Here is a 24,291-nt window from a genome sequence, read left to right as displayed (position 1 = left end):
ATAGGGGTCGGGTCGAACACGCCATATGTTTGCAGTTCGCAGAGAACGCGAACAGCGGAAATTCGCCGGATACAGCACCTATGGCATACACTGAAATCTACCCCTGGGGAAGGGGCTGCACCCTCCAAATATTTAGTCTTTGTTGAATTGGTTGTGTCCAAGTTGAGATGAAGCATGGCCTGTAAGAATGGAGTATTGCAATAGGTCAGCCTATACATATCCCCCAAGGAACAGGCAGCCTGTCCCAATTGCTGATTGGCTGCCATGTGTCTGCTGACTGTGAGGTAAGGGGTCAAAGTTTGGCTCCATGATGATGTATAGGGGCCGGGTCAAACACGCCATATGTTCGCAGTTCGCAGAGAACGCGAACAGCGGAAATTCGCCGGAACAGCACCTATGGCATACACTGAAATCTACCCCTGGGGAAGGGCTGCACCCTCCAAATATTTAGTCTTTGTTAAATTGGTTGTGTCCAAGTTGAGATGAAGCATGGCCTGTAAGAATGGTACAGGTGCAGGCAGCTGCTATGTGTCTGGCCTGCTGGCCAGCTATTAGCCTTAGCTAGCTACAGTATAGGTTAGGTTAGGGATTAGGATTACTGTGTTATTGTGTAGTTAGTACTGTAGTACTGCAGTCAGGGCTAGTAGTTGTTAGAGTAGTAGTACTACTGTGTCAGCTTACTACAGAACTACTGTGCTGCTGAGCAGTGCCAGTGTGACAGTTAGTGTCTTCTCCTCTGCTGTCTGTCACTCGGCACTTGGCACGTGTAACGTGGCACTTGGCACTTGGCATGTGGCATTTTCACGTGGCACTTTGCACTTGGCACGTGCAAAGTGCCAAGTGCAAAGTGCCACGTGCCAAGTGCAAAGTGCCACGTGCCAAGTGCAAAGTGCCACGTGTCACATGCCATGTGTCACCGCCAAGTGCCACGTCCGGCATGCTCCTGGCACACGTTACACCTGCTGCTGCTGCATTGCCCTGCTCCTGCTGCCTTTGCTGCTCCCACCGTCAGGGTGCCACAGGCCACTACTGCTGTGCTGATACCACCTATATTCAACCCAAAACACAATTGCTGCGTAATTTTTGGGAGGTGTCTGGGCTGAAAACTGCCATGTCCCAGTTGTGCGGTTGGACTTTGGATACAATGTGGGCTGCACGACCGCTGTCTGGAACCTAGTCCTTATGTTAATTGACAGCCATTTTCTTTTTTTTTGGGGGGGGGGGATTTTAAGTCCCCACATCATCAATTAGTCTTTCCCTTTAAAAAAATAATGATGCTACATGCCTCATTTACCCTAAAAAAAACATTTTTAAAGCAATTTAAAGAACACTTCCGGTTTTACTATCCAGATATCTGAATCCGCCCGGATATCCCGGATACTGGGGTCGGATATCCGATTCTATTCGGATACCCAAAAGTTCAGACCCGGATATCCGATCCGGATATCTGGGTATCCGACCCCAGGTCAATTCGGATTTTGAAAAGGGGTATCCGAGCACCCCTGATTACTAGTGATGCTCAAATTCGATCAAGATGAAATCTGGATAGTTGTATTCCGGATTTCATCCTGTGAAAATCAAGTCACCTGTGTGAGCTGGGCAGGGGTTTATTCTTACCTATCATGACGTCTTCTTCGTCCGTCCCTCGGCGCCTCCCATGATGCGGTCCAATCCGGCGTCACGTGACTAAAAACACTTCCTCCTTCCGGGTTGAAGGAGGAAGTGTATAGTCACACACAGGTGACTTGATTTTAACAGGATGAAATCCGGAATACAAATATCCGGATTTCATCCGGATCGGATTTGAGCATCACTGCTAGGCGGTCAGTTAATAGTTCAGCTAAGGGTTTCGGGTTATGCTAGGTCATCAGTAATTAATCACTAGCAGAATGTCTAGGACTTTGGCTACCAGATCGCTAAACAGTATTTAATCTGCATCACATTCAGCTGTAAGCACACCACCCACTATATTGGTTGATTTGGGTGCCAGACAAGAGGGTGAGTTGTGTTAGGCATAAGGGGGAGGGTTAGTGTTAAGCATTAGGAGAGGGGTTAGAGATTGGCATTAGGAGGGAGAGTAAAAGAATAAGGTACCTTGTAAGTCGATAGTAAAATATCATTGTATTATATTACCAATATTTTACCTATTTGCATTTACCAGAGACCAAGTCAACAGTGGTATCACAACATGTACGTCTGCCCCCTTTGGTCAGTAAGGTTTTTTTTTTGAGTGACATCATGTTAACTGTTATTTTAAAGGACATGCCACATGTTACATTGGAAACTAACTTGCTGTTATTTTATCCACTTCAGACCATGGGTAATTTTCATCTTAAAGGGCAACTGAAGTGAGAAGACTATGGAGGCTGCCATGTTTATTTCCTTTTAAATAATACCAGTTGCCTGGCAGCCCTGCTGGTCTGTTTGGCTGCAGACGTGTCTGAATAACACCAGAAACAAGCATGCAGCTAATCTGTCAGATCTGACAATAATGTCAAAAACACCTGATCTACTGCATGCTTGTTCAGGGGCTATGACTAAAAGCATTAGAGGCAGAGGATCAGCAGGGCAACTGGTATTGCTTAAAAGGAAATAAACATGGCAGCCTCCATATACCTTTCTCTTCAGTTGTCCTTTAAAGTGAACCTGTAAGGAAAAAAGTGGATCTTAAGTTAGCTTCCCCCGTACTCCTCACCAGAGGGAATCCAGTGCTGGGACCCCTGAAGATCCCCAGGAAAAGGGGCTTGTTGGCATGTGCACCCGCACTTTAGCGGTTCCCCGCTCCAGAGGAAATAGCCAAGCCTGATCGGGTCCGCTCTACTGCACACCTAGTATAGGTGGAGGCTGGTTCAGGATCCTGAGGCAATGGTATCTATGTAATCCAAAAGAAGGATCTGCGCACAAGTTACTGGAACTTCAAGAAACTTTTTTGTCTCATCACACACTATATTCATCTGACCGTATAACCAACAATGATTTTGGGGCCAATTCCTGTCCCTTAAAGTGAACCTCCGGACTAAAAATCTACCCAGCAGAACTGAAAAGGCTTGGTGTTTCTTTCACAGTTTCACAGCATCAGAACTTTGTTTTTCTTACCAAAGATCATTTTTAGCTGCATTTTTAGCTAAGCTCCACCCATCAAAGAAAAAAGCCCGGGCTTTTTTTCCTGATGCCGTGCAGAGCATGATGGGATTTCCTATGTTGTTATTCACATTGCCTAGCAACTGGGAGAGGTGCTCAGGACACAGGACAGTTGGAACTGTGTCTCATGCTCCCTGTCACCTCCTTTCAACCAAAAAGATGGCTGCCATCATGAAATCAAACACTTGCCTGTTCCTTTAAAACAGGGTGGGTAAGAGATTATATTACCTATCTATTTTAATTAACATAACTAATGTATCTTAATGACAGTATGTTTGTTTAGGCTGGAGTTCCTCTTTAAGTGCAGACAATCAATCCTCCAGGTCCACAAGTGCAGCAATTATTCACTCCCCTTCCTGCAGTCCTGTCCCCCCTCCCCCCTTACCGTTTTCTTGTTAATTGTTGTGCCCAGGACTTTCAGACCTGTGCTTTTTTGACATTTCCTTTATCAAGAAACTGTCAATTACCACTGGTAAATTGCTGCACATGGGAATGTCACTATTAGTACACACATTACTTAGTGTTGCTCGTGGCTCGTGTATAAGTCGACCCCTATCCTTTTATTTAGTGAGTCAGACCTACATTTCTAGACTTATACATGAGTATATATGGTACGTGACCAAAAACAAATGCTTTTTAAAATAGAATCAAATAAAGGAGCAAGTTTTCTCTGCAGAAAAAAAAACTGTACTACATATAAAGTACAAATATAGAATCTTTATTTAAATGTTCCAAATAATATCAGAAAATAGCTACGTGTATATAAAATCATTATTAAAAACATAACTAGCATAGGAGCCCACAAATTTGAAGGAAAAGGTAAACAACCACTCTAAATTAACGCCAAAGGATTACCTCGTGTATAGTTTTTAACCTCCTTGCCGGTCTAAAAAATCCGGCAAGGAGGCAGCGCCGCACATTTTTTTTTTTTTCTTTAAATCATGTAGCGAGCCAAGCGCTACATGATAGCCGCTAAGCGGCGGCATCCCCCCACCCACTCCGATCGCCTTCGGCGATCAGAGTATGCAGGGAATCCCGTTGAGAACGGGATTTCCTGCAGGGCTTCCCCGGTCGCCATGGCGACGGGGCGGGATGACGTCACCGACGTCATGGACGTCGGGACGTCATAGGGAATCCCGATCCGCCCCTCAACGCTGCCTGGCACTGATTGGCCAGGCAGCGCAGGGCTCTGGGGCGGGGGGGAGCGACTCGGCGCGGCGGATCGCGGCGGATCGGCGGCGAGCGGCGGCGATCGGAAGTTACAAGCAGCTAGCAAAGTGCTAGCTGCTTGTAACAAAAAAAAAATTATGCAAATCGGCCCAGCGGGGCCTGAGATATCCTCCTGCGCAGGTTACCCCGAGCTGAGCTCGGGATAACCGGCAAGGAGGTTAAAGGGGCTGTATGTGCTCCTTTTAAAGACTACCTTAATTATAAATAACAGTTTGCTTTAACCACTTGCCGACCGCACGCTTATACCGTGCGTCGGCAAAGTGGCAGCTGCAGGACCAGCGACGCAGTACTGCGTCGCCAGCTGCAGGCTGATTAATCAGGAAGCAGCCGCTCGTGCGAGCGGCTGCTTCCTGTCAATTCACGGCGGGGGGCTCCGTGAATAGCCTGCGGGCCGCTTTGTTTACATTTGTACGGCGCTGCTGCGCAGCAGCGCCGTAAGGCAGATCGGCGATCCCCGGCCAATCAGCGGCCGGGGATCGCCGCCATGTGACAGGGGACGTCCTGTCACTGGCTGCACAGGACGGATAGCGTCCTGTGCAGCCCAGATCTCCCGGGGGAGCAGGTAGGAGAGGGAGGGGGGAGAATGTCGCCGCGGAGGGGGGCTTTGAGGTGCCCCCCCCGCAACATGCCTGCAGGTAGGAGCGATCAGACCCCCCCTGCACATCATCCCCATAGGGGGAAAAAAAGGGGGGCGATCTGATCGCTCTGTGTGGCCGCGGATCTGTGCTGGGGGCTGCAGAGCCCACCCAGCACAGATCCAAACAAACAGCGCTGGTCCTTAAGGGGGGGTAAAGGGTGGGTCCTCAAGTGGTTAAACCTAATAAGTTACCAAGATATATAAACTCACACATGATAAAGTGTGATTTTCACACCGACAGGGTCCGTATTCCACATATGGTCTTGAAATCTCTGCCCCCAGTGTGAAATTGGACCCTGAATCTTACTATCCAAACCATAGGTGCAAAGGATGTTGGGGGATTGATGTCATAACTCCACCTCTCATGCCCATGTGATCTAATCTAGGCAGACAGACAGACATCTGAAATAAGAATTATAGCAGATAGACATGATGAGATAGACTGCAGCAGTTTTCCTGTGTCTTCTTACTCCTACACACTGTGAAAAGAGAAGTAATTTGATCCAGGCAGGCAGACAGCAGGGGAGGGAGGTGCAGGGGAGTAAACCAGGCTGAAGAGGCGGACACCACGCTTTCAGCTTCAGGAGAAATAAGAAAGTGCTACTTAAAGATATAAACGTGAGTCTGTTCTATCCAATATGATGTACCAGATGTAAACTTTATATGTTCATCTAACTGTACACAGGGCCTAGACTACATATATGTATTGCCATGCAGACCTTTTTTTGGTTGAAGGTGGTCTTTAAGATTAGAGTTGGGCCGAACCTCCGATTTTAGGTTCGCGAACCGGGTTCGCGAACTTCCGCGGAAGGTTCGGTTCGCGTTAAAGTTCGCGAACCGCAATAGACTTCAATGGGGATGCGAACTTTGAAAAAAAATAATAATTATGCTGGCCACAAAAGTGATGGAAAAGATGTTTCAAGGGGTCTAACACCTGGAGGGGGGCATGGCGGAGTGGGATACACGCCAAAAGTCCCCGGGAAAAATCTGGATTTGACGAAAAGCAGCGTTTTAAGGGCAGAAATCACATTGAATGCTAAATGACAGGCCTAAAGTGCTTTAAAACATCTTGCATGTGTATACATCAATCAGGTAGTGTAATTAAGGTACTGCTTCACACTGACACACCAAACTCCACTGAACAGAACAGGTATGCAGTGGCGGGTTCACTAAACAGGTATACAGTGGCGGGTCCACTGAACAGAACAGGTATGCAGTGGCGGGTTCACTGAACAGGTATGCAGTGGTGGGTTCACAGAACAGGTATGCAGTGGTGGGTTCACAGAACAGGTATGCAGTGGCAGCAGGATCACTGAACAGGTATGCAGTGGTGGGTGGGTTCACAGAACAGGTATGCAGTGGTGGGTTCACAGAACAGGTATGCAGTGGCAGGATCACTGAACAGGTATGCAGTGGTGGTGGGTGGGTTCACAGAACAAGTATGCAGTGGCAGGATCACTGAACAGGTATGCAGTGGTGGGTGGGTTCACAGAACAGGTATGCAGTGGCAGCAGGATCACTGAACAGGTATGCAGTGGTGGGTGGGTTCACAGAACAGGTATGCAGTGGCAGGATCACTGAACAGGTATGCAGTGGTGGTGGGTGGGTTCACAGAACAGGTATGCAGTGGCAGGATCACTGAACAGGTATGCAGTGGCAGGATCACAGTACAGGTATGCAGTGGGCTGAGGGCTCACTGAACAGAACAGGTATGCAGCCAGGAAGAAGTTAAGCCTAACTAATCTTTCCCTATATGAGAGACTGCAGCAGCTCGCCCTACTCTCACTAATGCAGGCACACGAGTGGCCGTAATGGCCGCCGCTGCCTGCCTTATATAAGGGGGGTGGGGCTCCAGGGGCTAGTGTAGCCTAATTGGCTACACTGGGCCTGCTGACTGTGATGTAGAGGGTCAAAGTTGACCCTCAGGTGCATTATGGGGCGAACCGAACTTCTTCCGCAAAACGTTCGCGTGCGGTACCCGCACGCGAACCACCTAAGTTCGCGCGAACCACGTTCGCCGGCGAACCGTTCGGCCCAACTCTATTTAAGATGTGGAGACCATGGTCTAGAAAAAAACACTCATAAATGTGTTTTATTGCCATGTGAAATAGGGTGAGAAATTAGGATATATAATACAAAATATGTTATATTATTATTCAGATATATACACCACAGGTGATTAAAAAAAGAATATTGTAAATGTATAACAGTGAACTGGAGTAATAAGTTTAGTAATGCTATAATAAAACATGGTCAATAATAGTGAGGCATTAAAAAAAGAAAAACATAAATACCCAAACATGATTGCCATAGCAATTGCCACAAGAGGAGTAGGACAGCCATGCCCAAGACCGATTCAAGCTCCAATGGGACCCTGGTGCAAAGGTAACCAAGGCCCCCCCTTCCCCCCTCCCAGCAAAATGAGTCCCACTGTGCCTCCAATGTCCCCTATGTGCCACCTCTGTCCTCCTGAGCAGTCAGTGTTCCCCAATGTCCCGGTTCTGCCGAGTGTCCGCAAGGTGTCTCTCAATGCCACTTCCCCTTAACCTGCACGGACTATGAGAACCTCCAAATCCCACGCTCACCTCCATTCCACAATAACTGTCATGGCCACCTCTATGGCAACTTAAAGTTGCCACCACCCAGCTCAGGAGGAAGGGGTGGCATCTGCAGTGAAGAGCATTCTAGTTAAAGGGACACTATAGCGAAAAATTTTAAAATTTTAAATATGTGCAAACATAAACAAATAAGAAGTACCGTATGTTTTTTTTCCAGAGTAAAATGAGCCAAAAATTCCTTTTCTCCTATGTTGCTGTCACATACAGTAGGTAGTAGAAATCTGAGAGACGTGACAGGTTTTGGACTAGTCCATCTCTTCATGGGGGGATTCTCAGGAATGTATTTATTTTCAAAAGCACTTAGTGAATGGCAGTTGCTCCGTCCAACTGCCAAAAAACTGTGTAGCGATCAGGGAGGGAAGCTGGCCAGCATCATTGTTTAAAGAGAAACTCCGACCAAGAATTTAACTTTATCCCAATCAGTAGCTGATACTCCCTTTTACATGACAAATCTATTGCATTTCACAAACAGACCATCAGGGGGCGCTGTATGACTGATATTGCGGTGAAACCCATCCCACAAGAAGCTCTGAGTACCGCGGTACTCTGGGCAAACTGCCACAATGTAACAATGTTCACAGACAGGAAATGGCTGTTTACAGCTGTCTGTAACAGCCAGAACAGCTAGAAACAGCTACATAACCTGCCCACAGTAGCAATGTCACCATGTAATACATGTCAGAATGTGAATCTGGGAGAGGAAAGATTTTACAATGAGCAAACACTGACTAAATCATTTGTACATAATTATTGTAAAAATGAAGCCTTTTTTTTATTGCATTATTTTCACTGGAGTTCCTCTTTAAATCGTTTTAGGGAATATCTTTATAAAGAATAAAAGCCTTGCTGAGAATCCCCTATGAAGAGATGGACTAGTCCAAAACCTGTCGCTTCTGTCAGATTTCTACCTACTGTAAGTGACAGCAACACAGGAGAAAAGTAATTTATGGCTCAGTTTACTCTGGAAAAACCGTACTTCTCATTTGTCTATGTTTGCACATATTTTCAATTTTTTTTTTGCCATAGTGCCCCTTTAAAGGGGCACTAAGTCAAACAAAAAAAATGAGTTTTACTCACCTAGGGCTTCCAATAGCCCCCCTGCAGCTGTCCGGTGCCCCCGCCGTCTCCCTTCGATCCTCCTGGCCCCGCTGGCAGCCACTTCCTGTTTCGGTGACAGGAGCTGACAGGCTGGGGACGCGAGTGATTCTTCGCGTTCCCAGACACATTAGCACCCTCTATGCTGCTATATGGTATATGATATATGTTATAGCAGCATAGATAGCGCTATTGTGGCCAGGACCGCGAAGAATCACTCGCGTCCCCAGCCTGTCAGCTCCTGTCACCTAAACAGGAAGTGGCTGCCAGCGGGGCCAGGAGGATCGAAGGGAGACGGCGGGGGCACCGGACAGCTGCAGGGGGGCTATTGGAAGCCCCAGGCGAGTAAAACTCATTTTTTTTGTTTGACTTAAGTGTCCCTTTAAGAGGAAACAGAGAGACAGTTATAACTTCCAGAATGCCCCACCAGCAGCACTAGAGGCAGAACTGAAAGTCAAAAACCAGGGTGGCAGAATTGGCGACTACAGCTTAAACACACTTCTGTCCAGGGATCACTGCCAAAAACTGTGCAGGGGCCCCAAGGAGAAGTCAAGGGGAAACCTTGGGGCCCCAGCAGAGCTTGGGAGACCCTTTTTGCCTCAATGGTAGCACTAGCCGTGGCTGTGCCCAACACGTAGCATGTTCTAACTGTCCACTTTCTCAGGAGTGCTTTTGGGGTGTCTATGTTCTGTATTTATGCACCAAAAGCAAGAGAGACACTTCTGGAATTTTAGCATCAAACATACCTCCTACACACACTAGATTTTGAGGGTAGGAAGGAGTGTCTGATTGTGGAGATATTGGACCACAGCATAATCTAATAGGAACTGTGGCAGCACAGGATCATACTGCGTGTGCGGATCAGGGTAATCTTTAGGGCAGCGCAATTGGACACTACACCGGACTAGCCATTTAAGTATATCTGGACGGATATATCCGTCCAGATAGACTCCCCTGCTGCTACTGTTGCAATTTTGGCGTGCACTAGCCCAGAGAAAGGAGGAGTGGAGAGAAATTGAGAATAGCCTGAGATGGAGCAGAGAGTTTATCTGTATTGCAGTCCCACATCACACAGAGGCTACTTGCCTGTAATATGACTCCTGTCTCTGCCAGTCTCTCACACAAGTCAGAAAGCAACCCTCCTGGAGTCTAGGGACTGTCAAAAGATTTTCAACCTGTTTAACACCTTATCTGCACATGCAGTCATTATAACAATGGGAAGAGACTGGACAGATTTTTCCCAAGAACCCTCCAGGCAAGCTCTGCATCATGCTGTGCATATTTACTAACTTGCCTGCCCTCTAATTGCACTTTTATCAGCTAGCCTAGTGTTTCCCACAACAACAAACCTGAATACACCAGGCACCTGCCCAGCCCTAAATCCCTGAATGAAAGGCGGCCTGGGGGAAATCTCCCCCCTTCCCCCCTGGCCAGTCTACACCTGGTAGGAGTTCAAGTAATGCAAGTATTTGTGAAGCCAGAGTTATTCAGGATTAAATATTTCCACAATAATATGCAAATTCCCTAAACATTGGCTGCAGTGGGCTCTTTTAACTACTTTCGGACCAAGCGAGTACGAATCTACGTCGGGCAGGGGGAGCTGCGGTCCTGACCGGACGTAAACTCTACGTCCCATTGACCGCGCGCCCCAGCCCGTCCGCGTCGCTCGGTCCGCTCTGCCCCCGCCGCAATGTGATTCCCTGCCGCCTCTATGACGGCAGAGCACTGTGAGCTGGGCAGGAGCCGTTTTCATTGGCTCCTGGCCCTGTCATTCATGTAAGCCGTTCTCATTGGCTTGCATGGAGTGACAGGGTCAGGAGCCAGTGAAAGCGGCTCCTGACCGGCGCACAACGCTGTGCCGTCATAGCGACGGCAGAGAGAGCAGCCTGCGGCGGGGACAGAGCAGCGTGTCCGGCGGGAGCGACGGTAACTTGCGGCGATTCGTCGGGAAGCGGCGGTTTGCTGGACCAGCACCCTCTGGTCCTTAAGGGGGCAGAGGGTGCTGGTCCAGAAAGGGTTAAAATCACAACGGACCATACAATGATATTTTTCAGAATGAATGTAAAAATATAAATAAATAATATTCATTTTGTTAGGGAACTTTCACACGCTGTATTGCACTATAACAGACACTGCTTTGCACACTGTAATGTGGTTCACAGTTCACACCTGATTATTGCACTTCAAGGCAGGGGCATAGCAATAACCCCTACAAGGGATGCAGTCACAGGGGGCCCGCGAGCCTGGTGGGGAGCCCAACCAGAGCAGTTTTCAGCGGCAGGAGGGGGCGCAGCACAGGAGAGGGGGATGTGGGCACACAGCTGCGGGGATGAGGGCCCAACTCCCCCCTCCCTCCCCTTGGGCACCCCCTACAGCACTCCCCACTCCCCCTCCAGAAATGATGGCAGCGGGCAGGTACCTCACCTCTGACTTCCGTGTTCCAGGCAGCGACGGAGCTCTGCATGCATATGTCTTCCATGTCTCCAATGCTGTTGACTCTACTGCCTGTCAGCTATGTTGGAGACATGCAAGACACAGGTACACAGGAGGGTGGTAAGAGGGCCCCATCCAAAGTTTTGCAGGGGGCCCAGTGATTTATAGCTATGCCCCTGCTTCAAGGCAACTGATTCTATTGGTACAATGCAGGACATGCAATAGGTTGCTAGATGTACACTTGCTGACGTGCAAAATATTAGTTATTGAAGGTGCATATTGGTCAGGTTATTCTTTGTCTGCATGATATCACATGTAGATTTTGGTTGCGTTATATGAACCCAACGCAATCCAACACCCCAGTGTGAAACTAGCCTTAAAGGACCACTATCGCGAAAAGGTAGACAGTTAAAATCTGACAGAACCAACAGGCCAGTCCATCTCTTATGGGGGATTCGAAGGGTTTTCTTTGTTTTCATCAACAGCATTTCCTGAACAGCAGTTGTAAAGTCTAACTGACAAAATAGTGTGCAAGTGAGTAGGGAGGCTGGCAGGTATCTTACTATTTTGGAGGTTAAACTGCTGTTCAGGAAATGCTGTTGAAAACAAAGATAACCCTGAGAATCCCCCATGAAGAGACGGAGTGGCCCAAAACCTGTCGGTTCTATCAGAATCTAATTGCCTACGTTTTTCGAGATAGTGGTCCTTTGAAATTACCTAACAAATGTAAGTCATTAACATTTTAACTTCGTTTCCAATAACTACCGCGGGAGGGTGAAGTATATTATAGTCAAATGCATTGGTCATATCCCAGCCATTGACAAAGCCAACATTCAGGTCAGTGAAAATGATTTCCGTTATTGAGTAATGAGTAAAAGCATGAAAATCGCTTAATGTTTCTTGTTCATTTATCATATTCTTGTGCATTTCTCCTGTGTTCTCAGTCTTGATAATAACTTTAGTGTCCGGACTTCTCAGGAAGAGGCGTTCAATAGCACGACGTATATTGAGGAGCCGCCTGATAAAGTAATAAACGGGGTATGATCTGAAATGTGCCCCTATGTTTATCACAATCACAGTGCGACTGTCACCTCTTATTAAATCAATTTCTTGAGGGATACTGCGTTCCTCCTTCCAGGACTCATACGAGGTGGTGATGAATGGGAAGGTGTGTCTCTTCCAGGTTAACTTCATATTCCTTTGCAGATCCACGCTAAAAAGCTGGCGAGCCCAGTTATCGTCATAGAGTTGGAATTGAGTCAACGCTAAAAATAAACAAATAAAAATAAACAAAAAAAAAAATGAAATGTGCAGTGAACATAGAATACAAAGGGCTTGATTCAGTAAGACAAATAGCATGCCATCAACTTTTCAGAGAAGCATCTCTAATGCCTGGTACACACGATTAGAGTTTCTAGCAGACTGTTAGATCGATTTTTTCCAACATGCCCGATCTGATTTCCGATCAATTTTCAATAGAAATGAGCAGAAAATCACTCGGAAATGAGATCAACATGTTGAAAATAATTGATCTGACAATAAATCTGCCGGAAAATCTCATTGTGTACTCGGCATAACAAGCATACTTGACGGTCACTTTTACTATTTTGTTGCTTTTGGCTGTGGCTTATGGCTCCGTTCACATTAGGTCTGCATGTGGACTGATCCCAGGAGGAATCCAGACACGTCGAAAGGAGCCATCCTCTGCTATGTACTGTATGAGCCTGTTCACGCTTGCTCACTTTAACATAACCAGATTCGTACATTTGTATTGCTTTACAAAAAGGACTTTAAATCATTGAGAAAAAAAGAGGAAGGTTCCTCTTTTTTTTCAATGATTTAAAGTCCTTTTTTCTAAAGCAATACAAGTGTGTAAAAGGCAAGGTGGACTGCCTCTAACAAGGACTGTGTTTTTGATCCTTCACTGTATAAAGGATTGCTCCCAATTATACTTTTACAGATTCGTACATTGGCAATGGACACATTTAATGATTTTTTTAGGGGGCGGGGATGCGATGCTAGTCATGTGATAAAACAGCAGGCATCTATGTCCAAGAGTAACGGACGCTGCAGTGGACACCTATGGCCGTGTGCAATAAACTGTGTAAATTTGCTGTGCATTACACCATATGTTACCATAGCAACATGCACTTAGCGCTAATGGGTTAATGAGTGGCGCTTCACACATGGTTGTAATGGTGAAATGTATGCGTGCTCCCCGTGCACGGCAACTTTATGCAGTTTATTTCATCTGGCCCCTCGGTACAATGGCCTCAATTCTGGTAGGGTTATCAAACAAATTACATCATGTGAGGTAATTTACCTCATAAGGTAATGACATTTAGCAATTCTGGTAGGTTTTAGTCATGTTTAACCTCATGAGGTAAATTATGAGATAATTTATAGTGACGGCTCAAACCTCCGATTTTAGTCGAACTTTGACAAAAGTTCGATTCGTGCGAACTTTCGCGATTCGCAATAGACTTCAACGGAGAGGTGAACTTTGAAAACTAGAAATATTTGTGCTGGCCACAAAAGTGATGGCAAAGATGTTTCTAGGGGTCTAACGCCTGGAGGGGGGCATGGCGGAGTGAGATACATGCCAAAAGTCCCGGGGAAAAATCTGGATTTGATGCACAGCAGCGTTTTAAGGGCAGAAATCACATTGCATGCTAAATTGGAGGCCTAAAGTGCTTTAAAACATCTTGCATGTGTATACATCAATCAGGGAGTGTAATTAGAGTACTGCTTCACACTGACAGACCAAACTCACTGTGTAACGCACCGCACACAGCTGTTTGTGTAGTGACGGCCATGCCTTACTGGTGCGCACCATGGCGAGAGTGCAGGCCATGGCGGTTTTCAAGCCCATATGGTCGCTGGGCTGAGGTAGCTCAATGACAGAACAGTGACTGTCCAGCTGATCGAATTTGGTCTGTCCACAATGAAGCAACGACCTTATTATCTTGGGTGTGCCCCCCCCCCCCCGAGGCACTCATATAGCTGGTGGTCTTTGCTTCATTGTGATACGCAAGCCCCCCTTCACCGCGGCAAGGTAACGATCACAAAGGGGAAACGATACATGTACATGCCTTTTGTTTTGTTGTTGCAGCAGCAGTGCAGCCAGAAAAATTAGGCAGGCATGTACAAGCACCAGAAAAATTATTATAGCGGCCGCTGGAATCCACCTGGAGTCGTGATGGAACCTGTTGGTGGAGGCAGTCGCGGAGAATGCAGTCAAGCGGCCTGCAGGCAGAGATGCTGTGTGGGGACCAACTTAGTCTTGGGGCAGGCAGCCAGTCACACGGCGTGCAGGCAGAGATGCTGTGTGTGGGGACTGACTTAGTCTTCGGGCGGGCAGTAGCCCTCCGGGATCCATGCCTCATTCATTTTGATAAAGGTGAGGTACTGAACACTTTTGTGACCTTGGCAACTTCTCAGTGACAATGCCTCCAGCTGCACGGCCTCGAACAGACCTGCCGGGTGGCCTGCCTCTGGGTCTGCCCCTGGCTCTGCCTCTGCCTGTTTTGTCCATATCGGAGGATGAAGTGAAAGGTATGCACTGACTTGACTAATACAATGTGCAGTCACACAGGTGCAGTGAAAGGTATGCAGTGACTGGTATTATAATACAATGTGCAGCTGTCACGCAGGTGCAGTTAACAGGTATGCACGGATTGGTATATTACACAGCATGCGGACACACAGGTACTGTGAACAATTATGCAATGATTGGTATTACAAATTTGCAGCTGTTACACACACACAGGTACTGTGAACAGGTGCAGTTAAACTGCGTATGGTCACGTAGGTAGGTAGGTGCACTGAACAACAACAGGTGGGTATGCAGTGATTGGTATTACAAATGTGCCACTGCCTGTCACACACACAGGTACTGTGAACAGGTGCAGTAACTGGGGGTATTAGCAATGTGTGCGGTCACGTAGGTAGGTAGGTAGGTGCACTGAACAACAACAGGTGGGTATGCAGTGATTGGGATTACAAATGTGCAGCTGCCTGTCACACACACAGGTAGTCACTGAATATGCTGTGCCTGGCAGTGGCACAGTAGGAATTACCAAGGCTATATATGCAACACAAGTGTCTGTGGGACACACACACAAAAAAAAATAGATCACAAGAACAACATTAGCTCTCAAAAGAGCTGTTGAGGATGAGGAGTGCTTTAGCAATAAAATCAGTGAGAAGGCGCAACCTAACAAGCCTAACACAAGAGTCTAACTAAGCTTTCCCTATGTCAGCAGCAAGGTTCTCCCCCTTCTCTAATTACTGCAGCCACACGAGTGAGTGAATTGGCTTACGCTGCCTGCGTTTTATAAGGGGGGGGGGGGGGGGGCTCCAGGAGGGAGTGTAGCCTGATTGACTACCCTGTGCCTGCTGACTGTGATGTAGACTTGTAGAGGGTCAAATTTGACCCTAATGATGTAGTATAGGGGCGAATCGAACTCGCATAAAGTTTGTGGTTCACTGCGAACACGAACCAGTTTGCGCGAATACGTTCGCCAGCAAACTGTTTCGGCCATCTCTAGTAATTTATGCGGTAATTTGCATTAATTTTACCGAAAATAGCTATTCTCATGGAAATTAGGGAGGATGGTAGCACATAATTTACCAATCACTGTAAGACCTGTCTGTACATAGTTACATAGTTATTTTGGTTGAAAAAAGACATACGTCCATCGAGTTCAACCAGTACAAAGTACAACTCCAGCCTGCTCCCTCACATATCCCTGTTGATCCAGAGGAAGGTGAAAAAACCCTTACAAGGCATGGTCCAATTAGCCCCAAAAGGGAAAAATTCCTTCCCGAATCCAGATGGCAATCAGACAAAATCCCTGGATCAACATCATTAGGCATTACCTAGTAATTGTAGCATTGGATGTCTTTCAACGCAAGGAAAGCATCTAAGCCCCCTTTAAATGCAGGTATAGCGTTTGCCATAATGACTTCCTGTAGCAATGCATTCCACATGTTAATCACTCTTACTGTAAAGAACCCTTTCCTAAATAAATGGCAAAAGCGTTTTTCCTCCATGCGCAGATCATGTCCTCTAGTCCTTTGAGAAGGCCTAGGGAAAAAAGCTTATCTGCCAAGCTATTATATTGCCCTCTGATGTATTTATACATGTTAATAAGATCTCCTCTAAGGCGTCTTTTCTCTAGACTAAATAAACACAGTTTATCTAACCTTTCTTGGTATGCGAGACCTTCCATCCCACGTATCAATTTTGTTGCTCGTCTCTGCACCTGCTCTAAAACTGCAATATCTTTTTTGTAATGTGGTGCCCAGAACTGAATTCCATATTCCAGATGTGGCCTTACTAGAGAGTTAAACAGGGGCAATATTATGCTAGCATCTCGAGTTTTTATTTCCCTTTTAATGCATCCCAAAATTGTGTTAGCTTTAGCTGCAGCGGCTTGGCATTGATTACGATTATTTAACTTGTTGTCGATGAGTACTACTAAGTCCTTCTCCAAGTTTGATGTCCCCCAACTGTATCCCATTTATTTTGTATGGTGCTAGACCATTGGTACGACCAAAATGCATGACTTTACATTTTTCAACATTGAATTTCATCTGCCATTTATGTGCCCATATAGCCATCCTATCCAGATCCTGTTGCAATATGACACTATCTTCCTGAGAGTTGATGATTCTGCACAATTTTGTATCATCTGCAAAAATAGTAACATTGCAAAGTCCAAGTACATCACATCTACAGCATTCCCAATATCCATATTAGCATTCACTACCTCATAAAAGCTGAGCACAGGGCCGGCCTTAGGTTTTACAGCGCCCTGAGCGTAACCAGATTTTGGTGCCCCCCCACATTCATCCTCTTCTTGTGTGAGCGCACACAACTGGGTTCGGGGGGGGGGATCTGCTGCCTAAAAGGGGATCTGCGACTGCAAGACTAGTAGCCTAAGCCTATATACACTAAAGGAGGGATCTGCCTACATATACAAGACTAGTAGCCTATACACTTTAGTGTATATAGGCTTAGGCTACTAGTCTTGCAGTCGCAGACCGCTTTTTAGTGTATTTAGGCAGCAGATCCCCCCCCCCCCCCCCCATTAGTGTATCTAGCTGCATAAGCATATTCCCCCTTTAGCGTAGGGAGGTTGGGGAGCCTTACTTCTTGCTGGTCAGTCTTCTCTTCTTACTGTCTGCAGAGCAGTCTGCAGACTTAGTGCCAGTGTAGGTGCCAGGATTCTGGGAGCAGGAGAGAAGGACTCGTCGTCACTCAGGACACTGTCCTAGGTTAGATAGGTAGGTACCCGCAATATAGGTTAGATAGGTAGCTGCCCCCAGTATAGATTAGATAGGTAGCTGCCCCCAGTATAGGTTAGATAGGTAGCTGCCCCCTAGTATTGGTTAGATAGGTAGGCGCCCCCAGTATAGATTAGATAGGTACCTCCCCTCATAGTGGAGGGGGGGCCGCAGCCGCAGGGAGGGCAGCCCGACCTCTCCCCGGGCCGCCCTCCGTGCTCCCCCCGCCGATGCAGTGTGCAGCAGGAACCAATGTGGAGAAGAGAACAACTCACCTCCCTGGTTCCGATCGCCGGCTCCTCTCACTTGCCGCTGGTCGCCTCTTGTACATAGCCGCTGATACACACTAAACATCCTGTTAAGCAGGAAGTTTAGTGTGTATCAGATTCTGTGACTATGTACAAGAGGCGACCAGCGGCAAGTGAGAGGAGCCGGCGATCGGAACCAGGGAGGTGAGATACAAAAACAGAAAACTGCTGTCTTAATGCACGTACAAAAGTTTTAATTTAAGCCTTGGCTACATGTATCTCACAAACATGATTAAAATTCCCAAAAATAAAAACATCTTTACCTGGCCAGGATATGCGCGCTGTTTCTATGAGGGACCTGATCAGATATTATGCGAGGTGTAATCGCCCAGCCGCAGCCTATGCAAAAAACACCAAGCTACCTGTGATCAATACGGTCCTCAGCCACCACCTGAACACCAAACACACTGTGCAATCTACTGAGCGATCCCTGATGGGCCCGGTACCATTCACTATGACAGCAGATGACTCATAAGCCTTCTCGGGGCGATGATATAGCTACTGCAGGCAGTTAGTCCATAATCAGACAGTTGCGGATAGGGGGTTGCAAGATGGCAAACAAGGACCTCAAACGTTTCTTATGTCATGCAGTATCCACTCCATTGATACTTGCGTATTTTCGTTGGTGAGCTCCAGCTCACAAAGTCCTCCACTAACCGCAGTGCACTGGGTGTGTTTAGACGTCCTGTTTGGCTGCCGCTGTGCTGGCTATCGCTCCGGCTTGAGGATTCCTCTTAGCTGTTTAGTGCGGTGCTCTCCATCCCTGTGTACGGAGACAGCTCAGTATGCTTGACGTGTTCGGCGTTACACATGGGGACACCGCGCGAACACTCCTGCGGTAACCACGCCCACCTACACGTTTCGCCCCGCCCACGGGGCTTTCTCAAGGTTTTGAGTGACGGTTGCTTCAATTCTTCCTCCTTTGTATCCTTACGTCACAGTTCCACAGGTGAGGTGAGTTGTACTCTTCTCCACATTGGTTCCTGCTGCACACTGCATCGGAGGGGGAACCATGGAGGGCGGCCCGGGGAGAGGAGGGTGAGGTCGGGCTGCCCTCCCCGCGGCTGCGGCTTCTCCCTCCATCACAGCGGCCGCACGGGGCATGTTTGCCCCCCATGACCCCCAGCAGCGGCACCAGGGGGCTGAGCGAGACGGACCCAGTCGGGGCCCGCAGCAGCAGCCAGGCGGCAGGAGCGCCCCCTTGGAAGCCGGCGCCCTGAGCGAACGCTCCGGTCGCTCAGGTCAAAGGCCGCCCTGGCTGAGCATGTTAGTCAAACAGGACCTGTCTTTAGTAAACCCATGTTGATGCTCGAAATAAGATTATGTTCTACTATGAAGTCATGTATAGTATCTCTTAGTAATCCCTCAAATAGTTTGCATACAACTGATGTTAAGCTTACAGGTCCATAATTTCCTGGATCTGATTTTTTGCCCTTCTTAAATAATTGGAAAACGTGGGCTGTACGCCAATCCACTGGGACTCTGCCAGTTGAAAGAGAGTCACAAAAGATAAGATAAAGGGGTTTATCTATAACTGAACTTAATTCCCTTAGGACCCGAGGATGCATGCCATCCGGGCCAGGTGCCTTGTCTATTTTTAATTTATTTAGTCTTGCCTTCACTTCTTCCTGCGTTAAGTATTTAATATTACAGTTAGAAGATTGAGACTCTTCTGCCTCTGTAGTTTGCAACAGTGCTGTTTCCTTTGTGTACCTGGAGGTAGTGTTGGGCGAACACCTGGATGTTCGGGTTCGGGCCGAACAGGCCGAACATGGGCCAGATGTTCGGCATGTTCGGCCCGAACGCCGAACTCAATGGGAGTCAATGGGACCCCCGAACATGCCCATTTTGGGGGCCCCATGGGGTCGCAGGCATAAGGGGGGAGCATGCCCCGGTCGCGGGGGGGGGTCGGAAATTCCCCCCACCCCCTCCGCTAGCGCTCCCCCCTCTGCCCGCTACCCCATACAAAAAGTTTGAAACAAGTTCAATAGTACCTGGGCTGGTGGCACTGGCTGGCAGTGGAGTGAGGAGGAGGAGGAGTCCGAGTAGCAGAGTGACGTTGAGGCCGGGCAGCGGGCGGTTCAGCGCTAGTACCCTTGTGGTACTTCCGCCCTTTCTCTGACCTCACGTCCTCTGCGTGATGACGCATACGAGGGTACGCGTGATGCGTACCCTCGTATGCAGAGGACGTGAGGTCAGAGAAAGGGCGGAAGTACCACAAGGGTACTAGCGCTGAACCGCCCGCTGCCCGGCCTCAACGTCACTCTGCTACTCGGACTCCTCCTCCTCCTCACTCCACTGCCAGCCAGTGCCACCAGCCCAGGTACTATTGAACTTGTTTCAAACTTTTTGTATGGGGAAGCGGGCAGAGGGGGGAGCGCTAGCGGAGGGGGTGGGGGGAATTTCCGACCCCCCCCGCGACCGGGGCATGCTCCCCCCTTATGCCTGCGACCCCATGGGGGGCAGTATTCGGCCGAACAGGGCCCCTGTTCGGCCGAACAGGGGCCCTGTTCGGCCATGCATTCAGTAGTTCGGCGAACCCCGAACAGTTTGGCCGAACACCACCAGGTGTTCGGCCGAACTCGAACATCACCCGAACAGGGTGATGTTCTGCAGAACCCGAACAGTGGCGAACACTGTTCGCCCAACACTACCTGGAGGTAAAGTCAATTTGTGTGCATTTTGCAGTTTTTAGTGGAGTTCTTATTGCTGTTTTAGTGTCGTTCATATTCAGGCTGTGTAATAGAAAAGAATAGTAGAAATAAAATTTATTTACTGGATTTTTTTTATAAGGGATGCCTATAAATATACTTTCCATAGGTTCCTACATAATCAAATACACCTTCCCCTCCTCCCAAAAAAAAAAAAAAAAAGACTATCCTAACTTATTGAAGACAATTAAAGACTACTATTATTTATTTACAACCATGCTTACCGCTGAAATACCTCATGTTTTACCTCACTTTATACATTTACCTCATGTTTTACCTCATGCTTTACCTCATGTTCAGAACTGGAGAAAAATCTTTCAGAATTGCTAAAAAAGGAGCAAAATACCTCATGAGGTATTTTACCTACAAAAAAAATATTTAATTCACATAGATACCAGAATTGAGGCCAATAAATGTGTCCGTACTATACAGATGCAATACCACTCTCCCACACATGAAACAAGCCTAATAGAGGTTGTGCAACAGGATGTACCTCAGTTATATAACTGTTTTAAAATAAACTCAAGATGAAAATAAACTGATGAGATAAACAATTGCATCTATCCTTCTACTCCTAAAAATAACTTCTTTTTTTTTTTAGAATCCCACTGTAACGATTGTGGAACTTTCTCCGTGATCAGCGCACAACGCGTGCGCTGACACAGCAGAAATCCTCCACAAGCGTATATTTGCAGGCACCCAGCAAAAGGTGCTACTCACCTGTAGAGGGAAATTCCTGTCGGCAGATGGCGCTGGGGAGTGCAGAGGAACCAATCCTCTGTACCTCCACAAGTGCCAGACAGGAATTGTACAAAGCGCAGAACGCAATCGCAAGAGAGGCGATTGCGAATGAGATTAAGCAAAGGGACAGGTTGTATGTGTGTGCGCCAATCCAGTCGCCACCCCGCGACCGTGCACACACAACAGCAGATATGAAATAAGAACGTGATCGCAAGAGGTGCGATCGCCAGACGTGACACAAGGCAGATCAGAATAGAATACGAGGGTAGCAAAGGCACAGCAAATAATACAATAAGGAGATACGGAAAATAACAAACGCTAGCTAACCGCGAACACCGCACTCATTCGCAACAGTGCACGCGGTTATGCGCGATCGCCACGTGATAAGCACAATAGAGACAAGCACGCCTAACTAACCATTAACAGACAAACATGAAACAGAGGACGCGAGCGCTTGCTTAACGGTTACCTCACCGAGCCTCCAGCAAGCGTAGCGGACAAGACAGATACACGAAAACAGGGACAAGCGAGAGATAGGATCCACAGCACTAGCGAAAAGTGGCTAGCGCGATCCAGGTACAGAGTAGCAGAACAGAAGGATCCTCAGCGCTAGCGAAAAGTGGCTAGCGCGATCCCAGAAGACAGAACAGAAGGATCCCCAGCGCTAGCGAAAAGTAGCTAGCACGATCCCAGAAGACAGAACAGAAGGATCCCCAGCGCTAGCGAAAAGTAGCTAGCGCAATCCCAGAAGACAGAACAGAAGAGATAGCTGGTAGCAACCGCTGCACCAGCTATACTCCAAGAACAGAGATCAGAACCATTTCCTGTCGACCACCGTTGGGACAGGACAATGGCAACAGGCAAGACAAGACAGAACAGGCAATACAGATAATACAACCTGACTGGGCTAGAAGGGGAGCCTAAAGCAACCCCCAGGAATAACTATACTAGATAGCAATGGCTGACACTCCAGCAGTGTCCATCAGGAACAGACCATGGAAGGGAAATGACCAGCAAAGCCTTCTGGGAAACATAAAGCTCTTATAGTGCCAGTCATCAAAGAAGGCAGGTAGGGGATTTGCATAACGAATGTATGCAAATTCCCCAGCAAGAGAACAGACCAGAACTTGCAATGGAAAGACAGGTCTCTGTTCCAGAGTCCTGCAGTATGCAAACCTAAACAATGGTCAAAAGGCTGCCTGCCTGCGCAGGCAGCTGAGCGGATTCTCACAGTACCCCCCCCCCCCCCCCTCTAGGGATGGATTCCAGACATCCCTCAAAACTGGTTTCATCACAAAACTCTAACTGAAGACTCATGAAGGTCGGGGCAGCCCGACAAGGCCCAATTCCAGAGTCAGTCCATCCGAAACCGACCTCATCGGAAGCAGAAGCCACCGAAACATGCCCATCAGCACTACAAGTCTCAGCGTAACACCCATCAGGACTGTGGACACCAGAGAAGAAGCCATCGACACCCTCCAGACAATACCCACCACCTTCCAAGGAGCGTCCAAGAATACCAAACCTGCCGCAATACCTGTTCGAAGTGTCCCTTACAACACCAAAGCCATTGCTGATCGTATTCAGGGCACCAAGCAAAACCTTTCCCGGAATCTCCCAGAACGCCTTGAAGCTCCGCAGAGATCCCAAGAAGCCAGAACGCTCACCAGGCTCACATGGAGAACCACCAAGAACCCCTATGGAACCTATGATCATTCCAGACTCAAAATTAGCAGGACACCCATCAAGATCAGGACTTTCAGGGACCACTTCTGGGCATGCAAGCAGGCAGGCTATATCGGAACATGTCTCCACTGAGGAAGCATCTGAGTACGCTGGTAACCGAGGCACACTTGGGCTTTCTGGGTCACAGAGCACATCAGGGTACACTAGTACAGGAGAAACCTCAGGACATGTCGGGGAACTGCCAACCTCAGAGTCCGACACGACAAGACCAAAACCAGTAGCGGGCAGAAAATCATCACGAGTAAAGGTCACAGGTACTGGTCTTTCAAAAGAAGACTCGGACTCAAATTCAGAATTTTCTGTAACTGCAATATCATCATTGATTACACATGACTGAATCTCCACCAGAGCTGAAAAGGTAGCCAGCAAGGCAGCAATGCCTACGGAAGAGGGCAACACCTCAGAAGGACTTGGGGGGCAGGAGACATCTCCTACAAGTTCTGCACCCTTTGGGAGGAACTCGGAGACCTCCAGAACATAATTTTTCAAGTTTTCTAAGAAGGATTCTGTACTATCCATGTTACAGGGCAAAACTGGAACTTTATTTTGTGAACAGGGCAGATGTCCCAGGGAAGATTCCACCACAAACTGAGACTGGATCTCATCATCATGAGGGGAATGTACAGGTATATTTATTGGAACACACACTGACCCCCTAACTTCAATCTCACTGCACCCGGAATTCTGCGTAGCAGTCAAACTAGCTTGCAACTCCAAAACTGCAGAAAAACAGGTAAAAATAGCAGCAATACCTAGACGAGCCTCTAGGGGCAGGGCAGAAGATATTGTACAAGGCAATATTGACTCATCCAGAGTACAGGGTGGAGAGTCAGAGCAAGAAAGGGGCTCACAAACGTCAGTGCGAAAGGAAAACATGTTTTTATTCATGGTACAGGGCAGGTTCAGAGAAAGCGTCTCTGAATAAGGCAAAGAGGGTTTAGCATCAGATTCGCAAAACCGAAGCGCTGTCTCACTCTTAGATTCGGCTAACAATGTCGAATCCGAGGAATCAGAACGCAAAACCTGCGAATCAAAATTCACTTTAGGTTGTGAAACTGACGCTTCTATAGCGCAAACCTCCGCGATCTGCGGAGCAGACTGCAAGGCATCTAGGACCGCAACACTGGAGCAACTGTCCCCAGGCAACGGGCCCTTACAGGTGTGAACAGGGTGAGACAGAGACTCATCTGCAGAAGAAATAGTGACATCAACAGGACAAACTTTATTAGGCATATTAATTTTACTTTTGACGCTGCATAGTCGAGAACTTTTCCCCATAGCAGGGTCACAGACGGAAGATCTCAAAGATCTGTTACTAAATGACAAAGGATCCCACACAT

The 24,291-nt window shown here is 47.6% G+C and overlaps 1 protein-coding gene across 1 annotated transcript in view; it reads right to left on the bottom strand.

The window, feature by feature from the left end:
- Nucleotides 1-11,799: 11,799 nt before the first annotated feature.
- Nucleotides 11,800-24,291, bottom strand: part of LOC137519426 (NXPE family member 1-like) — a 24,549-nt gene continuing 12,057 nt past the window's right edge. Inside the window, exon 2 of the mRNA XM_068238378.1 lies at nt 11,800-12,419. Within this exon, the coding sequence (XP_068094479.1) occupies nt 11,872-12,419 (548 nt within the window). The 3' untranslated portion in view covers nt 11,800-11,871. The remainder of the gene's footprint in view (nt 12,420-24,291) is intronic.

The sequence above is a fragment of the Hyperolius riggenbachi genome, chromosome 5 (genome assembly GCF_040937935.1).
Source record: "Hyperolius riggenbachi isolate aHypRig1 chromosome 5, aHypRig1.pri, whole genome shotgun sequence".
NCBI lineage: Eukaryota > Metazoa > Chordata > Amphibia > Anura > Hyperoliidae > Hyperolius > Hyperolius riggenbachi.
Note: the sequence above shows the minus strand (reverse complement) of the source record. Positions and strands in the feature narration are given on the sequence as shown.